This window comes from Telopea speciosissima, chromosome 6 (assembly GCF_018873765.1).
Source record: "Telopea speciosissima isolate NSW1024214 ecotype Mountain lineage chromosome 6, Tspe_v1, whole genome shotgun sequence".
Lineage (NCBI taxonomy): Eukaryota > Viridiplantae > Streptophyta > Magnoliopsida > Proteales > Proteaceae > Telopea > Telopea speciosissima.
The window spans coordinates 47,829,846-47,848,258 of record NC_057921.1 but is presented as its reverse complement, the minus strand read 5'-3'; the positions used below and the strand labels follow the sequence as shown (position 1 = coordinate 47,848,258).

General features: G+C 39.9%; 1 protein-coding gene across 1 annotated transcript in view; it reads left to right on the top strand.

The window, feature by feature from the left end:
* LOC122666318 (tricalbin-3) overlaps nt 1–18,165 on the top strand; it is a 31,439-nt gene extending 13,274 nt beyond the window's left edge. The window contains exons 7-9 of the mRNA XM_043862519.1: nt 6,989–7,442; nt 7,538–7,679; nt 17,889–18,165. Of these exons, the coding sequence (XP_043718454.1) occupies nt 6,989–7,442; nt 7,538–7,626 (543 nt within the window). The 3' untranslated portion in view covers nt 7,627–7,679; nt 17,889–18,165. The remainder of the gene's footprint in view (nt 1–6,988; nt 7,443–7,537; nt 7,680–17,888) is intronic.
* Nucleotides 18,166–18,413: the final 248 nt, after the last annotated feature.

Genomic DNA, 18,413 nt, shown 5'->3' with positions numbered 1-18,413 from the left:
TTTTTCTTCTCCACCACTCTCGGCTTCTTTCTCTCCATCAGGGCAGCAACTATGAGGTGATCTAATGCAGATTTAGCTGCTGCCCTCAATGTCACCTCATTGAAGATCGAAGAACAGTTGGTGTGACCTAAATCTGCCGGCAGGTTTCCTCCATCCTTGGAGATCGAGCTATCCCTTCAACTGAAGTTTGATTTCTGCTTTTGTGGAGATTGGTTCCTGCTCTTATTGGTCTACACCCTTCCCTATTTGAAGACTGCAGCTCTGGATCAAAACCAATTCTAATTCAACCCTGCGATTTCTCTGCAATCAGGTTTTTTTCCTAAATTTTGACAAATTTAGGGCTTTTTATTGGCTCATCAGAAGGAGCTAATTTTTGGAGGATATCTTCCCTACTATTAAAGGGAAACTCGACCTAAGTTTCAATCCATTCTGACAGTTGAAAATTCTGCAATCTCAAAACCCATCCTTCACACTCAATTTAGTTTTTTTGAAGATTTGATTTTTTTTTGCCTGGCTGAATTCTGGGTGACTTAGAGATGACTACTGCTACTTCTGGAGGAGATGGTCATACTAGGAATGACTTTCTTCCCTATGCTGCTGCCATTAAACTTGATGATACGAATTATTTAATTTGGGCCAGATCATTATCCTTGACCGTGGCTAGTAGGGGACTCACTGGCCGTCTTACTGGCACTGGTGCTGCCCGTACTAAATGGGCTGCCAATGATGCTATGGTGATGTCATTTGTTTTGAATTCTATGACCACTGATCTTTCCAGTCATTATCTCCTCCTTGACACTGCTACTCAGATATGGACTGCTGTCAAGGGAACTTATGGTCGATCAGGAAGTAGTGCTCAGGTTTATGAAATCAGGAAGACACTCCAAAATACTACTCAGAAGGAGATGTCTGTCACTAAATACTATGCTGCCCTCAAGTGTTTATGGTAGCAATTGGATCATTATGCTCGGTTTCAACCTACTACTACTGCTGACATTACTGCCTATCATTCTTATGTTGATCAGTTTTGGGTCTATGATTTCTTAGCTGGCCTCAATGATGATTATGACCCTATTCGAGTGCAAGTCCTTGGTCGGGTTCCTTTCCCCACTTTAGAGGAGACTTTTTCTTATGTTCACAGTGAAGAGACACGAAGGGCTGCCATGATGATTACTCCCAAAGTTGAGAGATCAGCCTTACAGACTGCTAGCTCCACTCCTGTTACTTCTTCTGACAGTGTTGCTGCTACTACTACTACCAAAGAGCCTGTGAAGTGTGAGCATTGTCACAAACCATATCACACTAAGGCTCAGTGTTGGAAATTACATGGGAGGCCTGTTGATTTTGAGGCCAAACGTGGTCGTGCTAAGTCTAAAAACAAAGCCAATCACACTCAAAGTGTAGCTCCAACTCCCACTGCTGACATCGGTTTCTCCCAGGAAGAACTCCGGGCTCTACATCGTATGGTGAACATATCCGCTGCCTCTACTACGTCTGCTGCCTATTCGGTTCCTTCTTTGCCGTGCACGGTATTTCCTTTCTTGGTCATTGTGCATCGATAGTTTCCACTCCATGGATCATAGACTCCGGTGCTACTGCGATCACATGACAGGTTCTTCCAGCCTTTTTAATACATATTCTCCTGCTTCTGGTAAGGATAAAGTCAAAATTGCTGATGGGTCCCTCTCCTCCATCTCAGGGAAAGGATCCATTGGTTGTTCTCCTTCCCTTACACTATCATCTGTGTTGCATATTCCAAAATTTACAACTAACCTTCTTTCCATTAGCAGTATCACCAAATCCCTGAATTGTAAAGTGACTTTTTTTCCCACTCATTGTGTTTTTCAGAAACTGGACTTGGGGAAGACGATTGGAACGGGTAAAATGCATGGCGGATTGTACCTGCTTGATGGCGATCCTACACTTACCCAGGCTTTACCTTCTGCATCTTTCTCTTCTGAATTACATAAATGGCACTCTAGGCTAGGCCATCCCCCTTTAGGTACTTTATCAACTTTATTTTCAGCATTAGTTAAAGACTGTACTAAAGAAGATTTTTTTTGTGAGCCTTGTGTCTTGGCTAAACAGAAACGTTCAAATTATCCTATTTCTAATAATAGATCCTCTTCCTTATTTCATGTTGTTCATACTGATGTGTGGGGTCCTAGTAGGAAAGCTTCCCTTTCTGGACATCGGTGGTATGTCACTTTTATTGACTGCTATTCTAGGTTCACTTGGGTCTACCTTATGCAAACAAAAAATGAAGTTTTTTCATGTTTTCAGCACTTTCATCAGTTGGTTAAGACCCAATTTAATGCCACTCTTCAAATTTTGAGGAGTGACAATGGGACAGAGTATATGGAAGGTCAGTTCCAAAAATACCTTGCTACCCATGGAATCCTCCATCAGACTAGTTGTGTCGACACTCCAGCCCAAAATGGTGTGGCTAAGAGAAAAAACCGCCACCTCTTGGAGGTGGCTAGAGCTCTTCTGTTTGCTCGCAATGTCCCTTCCATTTATTGGGGGGGGATGTTGTCCTTACTGCAACCTATTTAATTAAAGGCTGCCCAGTCGGGTTCTTAATTCTAAAGCCCCTATTGAGCTATTACTTGCCTCTTCTTCCTTTATAGTCCCACCTAAGGTATTTGGCTGCGTTTGTTATGCCAGGGATACAAGGTCCCCTGGTAAACTTGAACCCCGTAGTCTCCGCTGCATTTTCTTGGGTTACTCTGCTACACAGAAGGGGTACAAATATTATTACCTTCCATCCCGCCGGACTTTTGTCAGCATGGATGTTGTCTTTCATGAAAGTGTTCCATATTATGTGTCCCCACCTCTTCAGGGGGAGAGTGTTAGTGAAGATGTGCTGACTATTGACTCTCTCCACCTCCACTTCAGTCTGCTTACCACGAGTCTGAACCAGTTCGGCCTGCCCCTAGTACTCCTCCTGAGTCAGGGGGAGAGGTTCCTATACAGGGGGAGACTATCTCTATTCAGGGGGAGCAATCTACCCCAGTCCAGACTCCTATCCAGAGGACTATTAGTGAATTTCAGCGGAGGATTGATGACAGTACTGTGAAGACTTATGCAAGGAAACGTGAGCAGGTTCAATCAACTGTTGCTCTAGTACCCATCCAATTGCCAAACCCGGATCCAGAACCTGCCTCTCCATCTGGTAATGTTCCTTCTCCTGAATTACCTATTGCTCTTCGCAAAGGTGTCAGGACTTGCACTCAGCATCCTATATCTCATGTTATTTCTTATGACTCCCTTTCCTCATTCTTTCGTGCGTTTGTTTCCTCTCTTTCTTCTGTTTGTATTCCTATCAATTGGCAAGAAGCTCTATCAGATGGAAAGTGGAATGCAGCTATGATGGAAGAAATGGAAGCCTTGAAGAAAAATAACACATGGGAGCTTGTGGTTCTTCCACCTAAGAAGAAAACCGTTGGATGTAAATGGGTGTTTGTGGTGAAACAGAAGGTGGATGGCACTGTGGATAGGTATAAGGCACGACTCGTGGCCAAGGGGTGGCCAAGGGGTTCACTCAGACATACAACGTTGATTACCAGGAACCTTTTGCACCTGTTGGATGGGATTTGCAGTAGCTAGATGTAAAAAATGCCTTCCTAAATGGAGCACTGGATGAGGAGGTGTATATGGACATTCCACCAGGGTTCTCTTACGACAGAAACCAAGGAAAAGTGTGTAGGCTGAAGCGTGCACTATATTGGCTGAAGCAGTCACCACGAGCATGGTTTGGCCGGTTCCACAAGGCCATGATTTTTGTGGGCTATTAGCAGAGTAATGCTGATCACACACTCTTAATAAATAGGTCTTTATAAAGAGGGCTGGTGAAAAACTCACTGTTCTTATAGTCTATGTTGATGACATAGTGGTTACTAGCAATGATGGTGATGAGATCAGACGGTTGAAGACCTTCCTTGGACAAGAATTTGAGATTAAAGATCTAGGGAAACTACGGTACTTTCTTGGGATTGAAGTGGCCAGATCTGCTAAAGGCATTTTTCTCTTCCAAAGGAAGTATGTCCTAGACTTATTGGCTGAAACCGGGTTGTTAGGCTGCCATCCTTCTGGATACTCCTATGGATCCTACTGTTCGGCTCAAGGAAAAGGAGGGTGAGCTTGTTGATAAAGGCCGGTACCAAAGACTTGTAGAGAAGCTGATTTATCTCTTATACACTTGTCCTGACATTGCTGTCGCCGTGAGTACTGTGAGCCAGTTTATGCATGATCCCTACTCTTCTCATATGGAGGTTGTACTTCGTATCTTGCACTATTTGAAGTCAGCTCCTGGAAAAGGAATTCTTCTGTCTTCACATGGTCACCTATAGATAGAAGCATACACTGATGCTGATTGGGCTGGTTCTGCCGATCGCAAGTCTATTTCTGGGTATTGCTCCTTTGTAGGTGGAAATCTTGTCACATGGCGTAGCAAGAAGCAAAATGTAGTTGCTCGTTCTAGTGCCGAAGCTGAGTTTCGAGCTATGGCACAAGGTATTTGTGAGTTACTTTGGCTTAAAGGTTTGCTACAAGATCTTGGTGTTCCTATTCGTCTTCCTATGATGTTGTACTGCGACAATAAGGCTGCGATCAGCATAGCACACAACCCAGTACAGCATGATCGTACCAAGCATGTTGAGGTGGATAGGCATTTCATCAAAGAAAAGTTAGAAGATGGGCTGATTTGTATTCCCTTTGTGACATCTGCTGATCAACTTGCTGATATTTTCACCAAGGGATTGTCTGGGAAATTGTTTCATTCCAATCTAGTCAAGTTGGGCATGATTGACATCTTTGCTCCAACTTGAGGGGGAGTGTTGAGATGGGCTACTTTACCCGATAGGGGTAATTTAGTCCTTATTGTTTTAGTTATTTTATGTTTTACTTTTTACTTTTCTGTTTTTTCCCTTCTATCCGATCTCTATTTGGGATTCCTAATTGTAGTGGGAATTCCTAGTAGGAATAGGACTTGGGGGAATTCATACTTTCATTGTAATTTGAGATTATTATAAATAAGGGGCTGGATGATCGATTTAGGTCATTCAAGCATTCAATTCCTAAGGCTGTTAACAGCCCTTTTCAAGGAAAGAAAGTAGTAATTTTCACAAAGAAGACAGATAAAAGTGCAGCATAGGTTGCTGTGAAGCACGGAAAAAGAGCTGCATTGGTTGCTGCGAACCACAAATAACAACATAAAATAGCTGTGAACCACAAATACAACATAAGGTAGCTGCAAACCACAAGTAAAAATATAAGGTAGCCGTGAACCACAAAATAACAGTTTACGGTTGCTGGGAACCACAAATAACAATCTTGTTGCTGCAAACCTCAACAAAAACAACAACTCAGTTTTTATCCAACTAAATAGGGTTGGTTAATCCTTGCCCTCCAATCAGTAAGCAGGAAGTAATCTTTAACATAAGCAACTGAGATCGATTGCAGTAGCCTTACATCTCAGCAGAACCATCCAAAAGGGTAAACCGCAGGGAGTGAGTTAACCTCAGTTCAAGAGAAGACCAAGATCAGATGCATTCACCATCTGATCACTCTGAAATTCCAATTGAATGCCAGAATAAACACATGTCACTCCTCGGTATAATTACAGCATTATCTTATGTACAGATATTCTGATAGGAACAGGTCACAGAATTAGAAAGTCAAGGATTCTTGCAAGAACTTTATGCACAGGTGAGGAACTTCAGTCAACAGCAGCTGCATGGTGTAGAAGAAGCAGAACTTCAAACCGCAGGGTAGAACCAGCAAGATAGCATCATATTTAAGCACAAGAAACCCTAGTTTTCATGTTTCAACAACTAGGATTTCAGAAATTTCCCCTCTTACAAAACCAGATATCACCAACCAGAATCTATGAAGAAGAAGAGAAGAAGTAAGAGAACCGAGAGAGAGAAAGAGAGGGAGATCGACTAGAGAGAAAGTGACTCATGGTTTGGCTCCATTGTCCTACTGTGAGTAGTAGCATGTATTAATAGTAACCTTAATCTATTATAATGACAGAAATACGCTTACTCTCTGACTTCACTTAAACACCACCATAGTTTCTAAACAGCATCATGTCTCATAAACATAAGTCTAAACACAAACACACCCACATGTGGGGAGAGAGAGAGGTTTTTACCTTATCTCAGTTCCAAATCTAGAATTTTGGAACCACCGCACAAAATAGAAGTGTTTTTACCTGATTTTTCAGTTCCAAATCTGGAAGTTCTGAAGAATCAAGCATGCCATAGTCTTGAGTCTTGAGAATGCCACCTTGTTACAGGCCTTAAGAAACTAGAAGTTTATTGCTGTCCAAAGAGAATTTTAGCTATTACGCAATTAACGTCTTCCAAAGATGCTAGCTCAAAGTATTGAATATAAAATTTGGATTTTGCAGTTGACAACTTCTATCAGTTTGTTTGAGGAACTCCCAAATACTTGATGTGTAAATGCTAAATTTCTTGTGCTATGAGGCATTGAGCCCCCCCCCCCCCCCCCTACTTTTCTCCAATTTTGGAATCTCTATTTTTCCCCCTATTTTGTATATTAATAATTAATTTTGGATCAGTCATCTAATGTCAGGTACTCAGGTTAATCATTGAGTTTAAAAATTATTTCCCTGGATCCTTTTTTTTGGTAAATGGACCCCATTGAAGGACTATCCTAGTTGTTAAATCAGGCTCCATTATTATAATGATTTTGAAGATTATATCATGTGGTGGAGATAATTTTTTTTTTCTGTTTTGAAATTGTTTTTAGAGGATTCATCCCAGAAAATATTTTTTCTGATAGTTTCCTCTAGGTTGATATCCATGTTAATGGAAACGATAGCTATAGACCTATACGCGGTAAATCTGTCTGATCATAGATGATATTGTAGGTTTTAGTTGTACTTTTTTCAGTTGTGGCTCCTTCTCTTTCTTTCTCCCACATATTTTAGTTGATGCTCACACTATTTTACATTCTCCAGGTTGAGCTAGGATCTCTTCAAGACACTGTACCGACAGACAGAATTGTTGTACTGCAAGGAGGTTGGGGAGTTTTCAGAAGGGGATCTTCTGGAGAAATATTACTTCGACTGACATATAAAGCATATGTTGAGGATGAAGAAGATGACAGGACTGAGTCAGAGTCCATGGACGCAGATGCTTCTGATGATGAGATGTCAGACACTGATGAAGCAGATGTGTCATCTGAAAATCGCCAATGGGACTCCTTAGAGGAAACAGAAAAAGAGTCCTTTATGGATGTATTAGCAGCTTTACTCGTTAGTGAAGAATTTCAAGGGATAGTGTCCTCTGAAACAGGGAACCCCAAGCTTTATGAAGATGCTACAAACCCAGAATTAACTGCATCAAGATCACGTGGTCGTACTGCTGAAAGTAGAACTGCTGACTCGAACGGTGGTTCTGAAGCTCCTGGAGGTAATAAATTAACATGTATATACATGATAATGTTGCGATTTGCCACCATTGATTTTGGTTTTTGACATCTGCTACTGTTTTTTTGTGGTTCACAGGATCTGCATTAGTATGGCTTGCTGTGATTACAAGTATAGCAGTTCTAATAGCTATCAATGTTGGTGGTTCAAGCTTCTTCAATCCATGATAGGATCCCATTGCACTTTGGAAGAACCTTTCTTCAGTCTTCCACTGGACTAGGTAATTCTCAGAAACTCTCCTCACTGATGATTAAGGCCAACTTGCATGCACTAATCTGAATGGTTGGATACATAGGTTCCTCCTTGATTTGCCTCATGTCAAACTTGGTTGTGCAGCTCAATCACATTGCCCACCTTGTATTGGACATTCCCTTGTATTTTCAGCCGTTAAACCGTCTTTCCCATTGCTCTTCAATTATTTTTTGAACCTTTGTTTTCTGATATGAAAAATTTGTTATGCTCGAAACTTGACCAGTGGACAGAGAAGGGCTGGGGCTTACCTGTGCACCAAATGAATTGGAGGCAAGCTGCATTGTGGCTGTTATAAACTCCCTGTGGTGCTAGGGGCCTAGGGCTGGCACAATTTCCATTGTATTTTCACTTTAGGATTCCTTGATGTCCCTAAGGCAACATTGGAAGTTTAATTGGTTCTCAAATTCTGGGCCCTTGTCATGCATGTTAAGAGTTAGTCATGTGAAATAATGGCATCCCATGGCATTCACCCGAGCTGTACAAAGCTTGGCAACTTGGTTGAAAGTTTTTTGGCAAAATGCTTTTGACAGATAAAATACTAGGTGAAAAGTCCACTACATTTTGGCCCAAAATTTGACATGCGGACAATCCAGAGGTACTCTGATATGCAACAGTTGGATTCTTGATATTCCTTGTGAAAACACTCATTTGTTAGGTTCCATTCATACGGTTGATAGTTTCAATCACAACCATAGACATCACTCAGGAGCCCTTAGTCTTCACAGTATTGGAACCTGTGATCTTCCCTCGGTAGAGAGGGGTTTACACAAGCCATTCTTAGAACTTCGACAACAGTTAGCTTGCCAAACCATTTTACATGTATCTGATTCTTAGGAACTTTGGAAACAATGTCAATGGTTCTTAAACCTTTCATGTCTGTCACGTATCCTAATAATAATCTCTGCAATGCTAATTAGTTTCTATGGCTCAAGCGTATTAGCATTGTCTTTAGCGGAGTATTGTTTAAGTGAGGAATGATATTTTTGGGAGATGAACTGGAGTATACAAACCCTGAACCTTCTGAGCATAAAGTGAATTAGATATTTCTGATTTAATCTGAATAAGAATAAAAAATTGATCAACAAAATAATCAAAAGAACACATTGATTTCAGTGATCTGACTTTTCTGGAAAACTTGCTCGTTTAACCCTATCCTCTCTATAGAAAATTAGGGTGCATTTCCACGATTGTCACCAGGATTCGGTATTCAGGATGTGGATTGTTTTTGGATGTGTGGTATCCCATATTGCAATGTCAGATATTGGATTGAAACTGACTGATCATCTCTTTTTAGTGATTTTGTATTTTTGATACAGATACTAAAATCTCATATGAATTGCCTGTAGTACATCTGAGGAAATGTCATATGAATTTCTTCTTCTTTTCTACTTTTAATTAAACATATTTCAACACCATCTATTCAGCCTTAATTAAAAACTCTCTTCAACACCATCCATAAAAATCCAATATTAGACGGAGACCTGATCCCAAATACAGCATACAATATACACCCAAAAACAAAGAGAGAAAGAAAGAAATTATCCCCCACACTTCTATAACAAAAACAGCACTAGAAATAATTTAATGATTTTATAAAAGAAGTATTGTGAAGAAAAAGAGGGAAAGGGTAATTCATCTGCACCCTCAGATCTCGCATACACCAAACAAGTTAACCAAAACTACGCAGGCACCATCTACTTTAGCAAGGCACAAGCTGACTTGGGATCATTCCCGGACCTGCTCCTTCTGGAAAATAGATTTAACCCATTTCATCATCCCGACTCCCTCTCCCCCGGCCCAACTGCATAATGTTTCTTTCACAAGCCCAAAAATCCAGTTGACATGAAGGATTATAAGCATCAAAATCATCTAGGGCATTCAACTTCTTTGAGGCTGAAGTGCAGCTAGGGAGATACGTTCCATCTGTATCTAGGAGCCTATTTTATATTTTAGTGTCATTTCCTACAAGTGTTTTTTCCGCATATCTTCTGACTTTTGACAGTGTTGTGGGCAATCTCTCCATATATTTGAAAGATCTTTCTCTGGATCAATTCCTCATTTCTCATATCTAAGTTAAATAACCAAATTTGCACTTAAGAACAGACAAATCTTGCCGCTGGAATGAGACCTTTCGACTTCTTATTTAAGGAGAGAGCTTGCCCCATTTGTGAGTCAGATTCCGCAATCATCACCAAAGATAGTGAGGAGAGGGGATATGATTGAACCTCAACACAGTAAGCTCGCTGGTTGTTTCCCCTGGTGGTGCTGTCGTGTCTCTGAGCAAAACTCTTCTCTCGTTACCATCTGCAAGTCAAATGGTTTGTCTCTACTATCTATGACCAATATTCCATTTAATCTGACAGTCTACCCATTTAAACTCCATATGCAATCAAAAGAATTTAGTGCGTTATGGATGAATCCCAAGCCGCCCAAATTGATCGGATTGCATACCAAATGCAAATTTGAACTCTGCATTAATGAACAAGATAATCTTTGCTTGAAAACATCCCGTGTAAATGACTAAATGCTGGCAAGGAAATGAAACCTGTGGGTAAGGGTCAAGAAGAGAGAATATTGAAAAACAAGTAAGAAATCTGATATATAATGAAGAATGGGTGATGCAAGCAGCTCAACTTGATTGGGAATGATTAGGCTTTATTTTGAGCCCATGGGTTATAGGGGCCTTGAGCTATCTATTTTTGGGCTAGTTTTATAAGCCCAAAGATTTAGGGTCTATGGCATGCATGATATTAGATTCTTGTTTCTGATTTCAGTTATTTCCTATTTTATATTTTTCTAGAAGTTTTAGGCCAGATTTGGTAGATATTATGTTGTTATTTTGGTTTCTTCAATTTTGTAGAAAAGCTTTTGACTATGGTTCTAAAACTCTAGAAAGATTCTATTTTCAGATTCCTTGGCTCCCAAGCTTGGGAATTAGGAAAGTTTCTAATTTTTGGGTTATGCTTATTGTTGTAATATGGGTACAATGGTAGAATTGTCAATAGGGTAATTTTGTCTTGTAACCATTCTAGAATATTCTCTTTTCTATTATAAATAAAGCTGGTTGTCTCATTAGACACGTCATAATTTTCCCCCCAAATCATCATGGTATCAGAGCAGAGATCTACCTAGGGATTCCAACCCTAATCGAGCCTCTCCTCTCTCTTCTCTTTCTTGATTTCTACCATGCGCTGCCACCACCTCTCTCTTAGTGCAGCTACTGCCTCTCTCTCTCTCTCTCTCTCTCTCTTCTAGTACCACCGCCTCCACCATCTCTGCTACCCTCGGTGGCTTAGGCTTGTTTATTCCCTCCTTTTTTGTCTATCCAATCCTCTCTGATGATTTGAAGGAATGCTTCCACTTTTTTGTGGATTTTTTGGTGATTGATTGATGATCTAGTTCTCCTCCAGCAACCCGTGTAGATTTTTTTTTGGTAACGATGTCAGATCTGTCTACTGTTGCATCTGGATCTGAAGGGCAAGTTTGTGGTTCTCATGACGGCTTCCCTACATTCCCTGTATGCTCCGTTCGTTTAGATGGGAACAATTACTTGATGTGGTCTTGATCCTGTTACCTCGCCATTGATTCCCGTGGGTATCTGGGTTATCTTACTGGCACAAAGGTGAGCCCACCACTGAAGGTGTTGAACCAGAGAAGTAGAGTTCTGCTAACTCCCTGGTTATGTCTTATCCTCTCAGTAGTATGCAACTCCAATTTGCTTGGGGCTATCTTCTGTTGGATATTGCTGCCAAGATTTGGAAAGCTGCTCAGGAAACCTATTCACAGGTTAGGATAGCTGTGGGTGAGAGTAAATCCTTGTTTCAACAGCTGGGATAGCTGTGGGTGAGAGACCCAGGGCTGAGAAAGCTCATCCCCCTACCCCCTTCTTCTACTATCTTCTCTTCTACACTAACCGAGCCTCCCTCTGCTGTGTTTTGTGACTACAACTGCTGCAATCGATCCCTGCTGAAGTCTAGAAGCTGTCTCGACCATAGTTATCAAGGCGGCGCCATGGCGTCCAGGCGGTTTTAGAGGGTCTAGGCGGTTGGATGCTTTAGTGTGTAACTAAAAGGTGAGCGCCTTGGACACCAAAGCGTCGCCTTAAGTGCCTTGGGACGCCTTTTCTTCTGGGCAGTCGCCTCAGACCCTTTTTTTGGTTTACTTTTGTTTTTTTAATTTTTTTTATGTTTTAATAAGATATTCTAATTGAAAATATCTCATTGGGGGTGTATTTTTAGTTCCATGCTTTGAGAAGCATGGAATCATAAGTAAAAAGTTAAAACTTAAAATAAATAAAAAAACAAAACCTAAAAAGTAACTTATCAAATCGAATTCCTTCACATTCCAAAATCGAAAGAACAAAAAAAAACGAAAGAGAAGAAGCAGCGGCGACTTGCAGCGGCGACCTTGAGACTTCCTTCGAGGCTTCCCTGAGTGCTCTCTCAGTCCTCAGCCCTTTGACCCCTTTATTTCCGAGTTGCGACATCTCAATACCTCATTCTCAATCTCTAGAGAAAAGAAGCAGCGGCAGCGGCGACTTGCCGGAGTTGCAGCGGCAACTTGAGAGTTGAGACTTCATCATTTCCCTCTCAGTCCTCAATCCATCAAGGTTTCTAAAATCTGTGCCCTTCATTTCCGACATCTCATTCTCCATCTCCACCCCCACCGGTTTCCGGCGACATCCCCTGCCTCCACCGGTAAGTATTGTAATTTTGTGCACTTATGCATTCTTTTTTTTTCTTCTTCTTCTAATATCCAAAGTCCAAACCCTTTTCTTCTAACCACATCTTTCTATTTCTTCTTTTTGCAGCGGAAACCAGCTGTCTTCCTTTACTCCGGCGACAAATTCCGGCTAGCACTGCTGTAAGTCAGTAAGTGTTTTGATTTTTATTTTATTTTATTTCAGTTCTTCTCTTTTGATTTCAGTTCTTCGTACTCCCTTTCTTCTGATCTATTTTGTTAATGATTAAAGATAAGATGCTGAATCTGCTGCTTCGTTGCCCATAATTTTTCTTTCAAAAGATAAGGTGCTCCTACACCTGACTTGTATATTTATTCCTTCAATCACCAGAAGCACCTTTTTGCTTCATCCATCCCTTCGGCCCTTCCTAATTCTATTGGCAATATCCTCTTTAATTTCCTCACACTGTGGATGATTGAACGAAATAAAGAAAATGGGTTCTTGGGGCATCTCTTGGTCATTTATGCAATTAATTTTCAGGATGCATGTGTAAATAGTTTGGATAAAAGTTCTAATGCTACTACAAACATGAAGGGAACAGATATTTTGTTCATAAATATACAAGTCAGCTGTAATTTTCTCCCCTTCTCCAACCATGCTTTCGGATGTCATATGATTCATATTTCTTAATTAAACCTTTTGCATAAAAAAGGTGCCAATGTTTGTGCTGTTGTAGTACTTCTAGTCTTCTATTAGAGTATTAGTTCTATATTTTTAATTTTTTTTCTATTTTCTATCATTGTAGACAACTAGACATCAGCTTTTTATACATGGCCAATGTTGATGGTAGTAGTGGGGCTGAAAATATAAGTACAGCGGGATCAGGGATTGATCCAAGCAAGGATCCAAAAAGGAAGGCTAAGTCTAATGATCCTGGGTGGAAGTATGGATACTGGCCTAATTTAGAAGACAAGAATTGTGTCAAGTGTATCCTTTCTGGGGTGGATACCAAGAGAGGAATAAAAAGATTGAAGCAACACTTGGTTGGTGGCTATGGAGATGTAGCCAAGTGTACAAAGACAACTGCAGCAATTGCTACAGAGATGAGAGAAGCAATCTTGAAAAACAAAAAGAGGATGGAAAATTTGGATGATTTGGATGTTGGTAGTGAAGATTTACTTGAAGAAGGGGGCCAAGGGGCTGAAGAAAGGCATGTAGAGTCGTATTTGGGGGGGGGAGGGGGGCTCAAGCCTTATTCCAAGCTCTGGAACAACTTCAAAAAAAAAAAAAGTTGTCATTCAGACCATAGTCAAACAACAAGTAAGGGGTCCCATGGATGCTCATGTCAAGAGGCGGACTCCTGAAGAGGTTGTTGCAGAAAGGCACGGTAAAGGTCCCCAACAAACTACAATGGAGAACCGTATGAGATCAGAGGAGGAAAGAGATAAACTTCGTTCTTACTTTGCAAGGTGGGCTTATGAAAGCGGTGTTCCATTCAATGCCTTGAGGCTAAGGAGCTTTGAGGAGTTGGTTGAGGCAATTGGACAGTATGGGCCAGGTTTCAAGCCCCCTTCATTTCATGATTATAGGGTTCCTCTATTGAAGTCTGAGAAGGAGAAAATTGATGAAATAAAAAAGAAACACACAATCTCTTGGAAGAAAGGGTGCACTCTCATGTCTGATGGGTGGACAGACAAGAAAGGAAGGCACTTAATTAATTTTCTTGTCAACAGTACAGAGGGGACATTCTTTTTGGGGTCTGTGGATGCATCAAGTCAAATACAAGATGCGAAAATGTTATTTGAGCTCCTTGATAGTAAGATTGAGGAGATTGGAGAGGAGAATGTGGTTCAAGTGGTCACTGATAATGCTTTCAATTATGTTGCTGCTGAAAGGTTATTAATGGAGAAAAGAAAGAAGTTGTATTGGACTCCATGTGCAGCTCATTGCCTAGACCTTATGATGGAGGAGATAGGCAATATAAAAACATATAGGTCTGTGATATTGAAGGGGAGAAAAATTACTAGCTTCATCTATAGGCATACTTGCCTTCTTAAAGCTATGAGGGTACATACAAGAGGAGCAGACTTAGTGAGGGCTGGAGCAACCAGATTTGCATCTTCATTTTTAACACTTCAGAGCTTATTGAAACATAAGGATAATTTGAGGAAATTATTTCTTTCTGATCACTGGGACAATTCTAAGTTGTCACATACGAGAGCGGGAAGTAAATTGTTGAAATAATTCTTTCCACACTGTCGGAATGGTGTGCAAGATTGCTTGAGAGCATCATTGCCTCTTATTCAAGTATTGAGGATAGTAGATGGAGATGAGAGGCCTGCATTGCCTGAAGTATATATTGCAATGGAAGAGGCAAAGAAGAACATAAAATCAAATTTTAAGGGCATAGAAAGAAAATGGAAGAAGATCATAAAAATTATTGATAGGCGTTGGACAAGTCAGATGGAGCGACCAATATATTTGGCTGCATTTCTCCTCAATCCAAGCAAGTACTTTAGTGCAATTGAGAAGGAATCAGATGAATCTGTAGTCAACTCCTTGATGCATAAAGCAAATGATGCCTTTAATGATATTCTTACAAGGATGGTGCCTGATACAACCTTGCAAGACAAGATCAGTGCACAATCTGCTGCTTATACTGGAAGTAATGAAAGTTTTGCAAAGGAGATGGCAATTAGACAAAGGGACAAGTTGAATCCTAGTAAGTAATTTTCTTTTTAATTTATATTGTTTAGTTGTTTCACTTGTTTGTACTTTGTATTTTGTATGTTGATTTTAATTTAATCTATATTTTTTCTTATATATATATTTATAGTCGTTTGGTGGGAAAAACATGGAAGCTCTACACCTGAGCTTACAAAGCTTGCAAGGCGCTTACTTGGCCTTTGTTGCTCATCCTCTGGTTGTGAGCGCAATTGGAGCATATTTGAGTTTGTGAGTAACTGAGTACTTTAGTACTAAGTTAATTTTAATTTTTTGTTTTTTGTGTAGTTTTATGAAAGAATGATTTAAGGAATAAAAGTGATATTTGTATATTGTTAATTGTTCTTCAGATTCACACCAAGAAGAGGAATAGGTTAGAGCATCAATGTTTAAATGATCTTGTCTACATCCAGTATAATCGCCGTCTTCAAGTAAGGTTCCAAGAGAAAAGGGAACAATCCAGAAATTCTAATCCACTGGTGCTTGATGATCTAGATTGGAGTAGTGAGTGGATGATTGGAGTATCAGATGATGAATTAGTTCATCCTGGGGATGATCTCCCTTGGAGAACTGTATCAACAGTTTCTGGAGCATCTTCATTGTTTCATGGCACCAATAGAGCAAGGAGGTCTGGACCATCAACTAGTGGAGCGGCTCCAGCATTAGCCTCTTATTCACGACGCAGTAGGGTCCGTGAAGAGTCTTCAGATGACGAACTGGAGTTCAGGTTGGAGTTGGAGCAAGAGGATGTGCGTGATGATGAAGATGTTGAGGATGATTTTGGTATACAAAGTAATGTTGTGGGCAATGAACAGGAGGAAGAAGATGATTTGAATATACTTAATTGGGAGTAAAATTTGAAGTAGTGAAGTACTTGTTAAACAATTTGTATTGGAATTTGGATGGTTTTTTTTAGACTTTTCTTCACTTTAAGTATTTGAATGTTTAAGCTTTAATGATTACTTAATTTTGGCATTTTACTATTTTAGGTTATTTTATGTTTTCTTTTATTGAGTATTGATTGATAGGGTCATATGAATAGAAATATAGTGGATGACCTTAGGGCCTACTGCCTAAGCACTCATTTTGGCATCATAGAGGTAAGTATAATAATTTACCAATCCTTTATGCTTTATATTTAATAATTTATAATGTTGTTTCATGCTTTCATATTTATATGCTATATTGCTATGATAATATGATGAACTTAGTTTGTTAATTTGTTTTTTTGGATGAATATCTTGCATTGGTTTGACTCTTTAATATTTATTTGGCAAAGAAGTAGAATTATATAATTTTTAATATGCTATTTGTGCCAAATAAAATGGTTATATAAAAAAAAGAACACTAGAATGCCTTGTTCGCCAAGGCGACGCCTTGCGGCTGCCCTATCGCCAAGGCACTTAGGAAGGCCCTCAAACGCCGTGGTTGCCTTGCCGCCTTGATAACTATGGTCTCAACCAAGTCCTTGATTGTTGCTGCTGCTGTCATCAATTGAAGACTGCTGTTGCTCCCCTGCGATTCAACTTGTTGCTGCAACTTCTGAGTTTGATATCTTCACTTCCACTGGTCAGAACAGGCTAAGACTTGGAGGAGTTTCTCACTGGCCCTGGACCTCTACTCGATCCTAATTCCAGCCCAGTCTGCTGGCTGGTTTGGTCTGCAGAGCCTAAGTTTCTATTTTGGTGTCACCCTCATATCTCTTAACTCAGCCATCAGAACTAAGTGAAATTTTCAGCAGTGCTTCTCCTCCATACAAGCACCACTCGACCAGAATTTGGTTGCATTCCACTGGCTGGTTTGATTTTACACACACTTTCATACTTTCTAATTTCATGAGCTGTTGGATACTTGTGTTCTGGCCATTTCATACTCTCTCTCTCTCTTGCTAGAGGGTTTCTATTTCTGTAATCTATTTCTAAGCTTCAAACCTGTGATACCCTACTTTATTGCTTATTTTTCTGATCTGGCCAGTCATCTGCTGGTTCTGGCATTAGACCAGTTCATAATCTTCATTCTGAAGTTCCGTGATCAGATTCTCTAAATTTGGTTTACAAATCTGATTAAAATCTTCTTTATGGTTCTCTGCATGTTTCTGCCTTGTTGATTGCACTTATTTTCCCTAATTTAAATTCTATATTGTCAATTCCTTAATTTCTGAATCATCTTCTATTACTCCTAATTGGGTTACATACTTGAAATTCTTGGTCTGAATCATCAGTCTTTGGATTCTCAGAACAGCAGGAACACTATGATTTTTCGATAATTAATTTGGTTAATGATTGATTATTTTGGTCCTAATTTTGTTATTTTTCTGTTTTTCTAGGTTACATGTCTTCCCTTTTTAAGGAAACATGTTGAGTTGATGTGAAAATGAAGCAACCACTTGGATCAAAATTGCTTTAGGCATTAAAATTAGGCTGATGCAGTGTTTGGTATGCATTCTAAGTCGATTTCACATTCTCAGATGATAAAAATAGTTGTTTTTATCGCCCGAGAATGCGAAATCAACCTAGAATGCATATCAAACGCAGCATAAGTTAGCTGATCACCTCCCCCCCTCCCCCCCAAAAAAAAATAATAATAATAATGAATGAAAATGAATAGGCTAAGGAAGTTTTCAAAGTTCCCTGGAATCAAATGTGCGTGTCATGTTGGTTTTTCTATATAATGTGTCTATCCCTCATTTCTCCATTGTTTGTGGATACTAGCCTGCATGAATGGTGGACTGGCTAACAATTGTGCTTTTTTTGTTCATTTCCCATTGTGCAGATTGAGATGAAATCTCAGTTCGTAGCAGGACTTAAAGACAGAACTTGGTGCATTCACTACCAACTGTTTCTATTCTTCATCCATTTTATGTAAAGTCATATGGTTACTGGTAGAGGAAATTCGTCTCGACGGCAGGAAATTTTTGGTTTTTTTTTTCCAGCAATCATAAGTTGAAATCCCCATGTAGTTTTGTTCATATTATTGTAGGTATCCATAATTGGGGTCTCAATCAGTTTATTACTCAACGAACTATTAAAAAAAAGGATTAATAAAGCAATTATCATCAGAGAGTGCTACCTTGGGTTACCAATTTCCGATCAGTTTGGGCACAATTGGGCATCTACATTCTACAGTAAGATGCATTCAATGTAAATTGGCTATTTCTCAAATCAGTTGTGGACCTTTATTGTCTCCCATTGGAATTCAACTTTTGGATAAATAAATAAGCTTGTCAGAAAGTTTTCTAGTATGAATGTCCTCGTGGTAGGGTAGGGTAGGGTAGGGTAGGGGAGGGTGGGGGTGGGG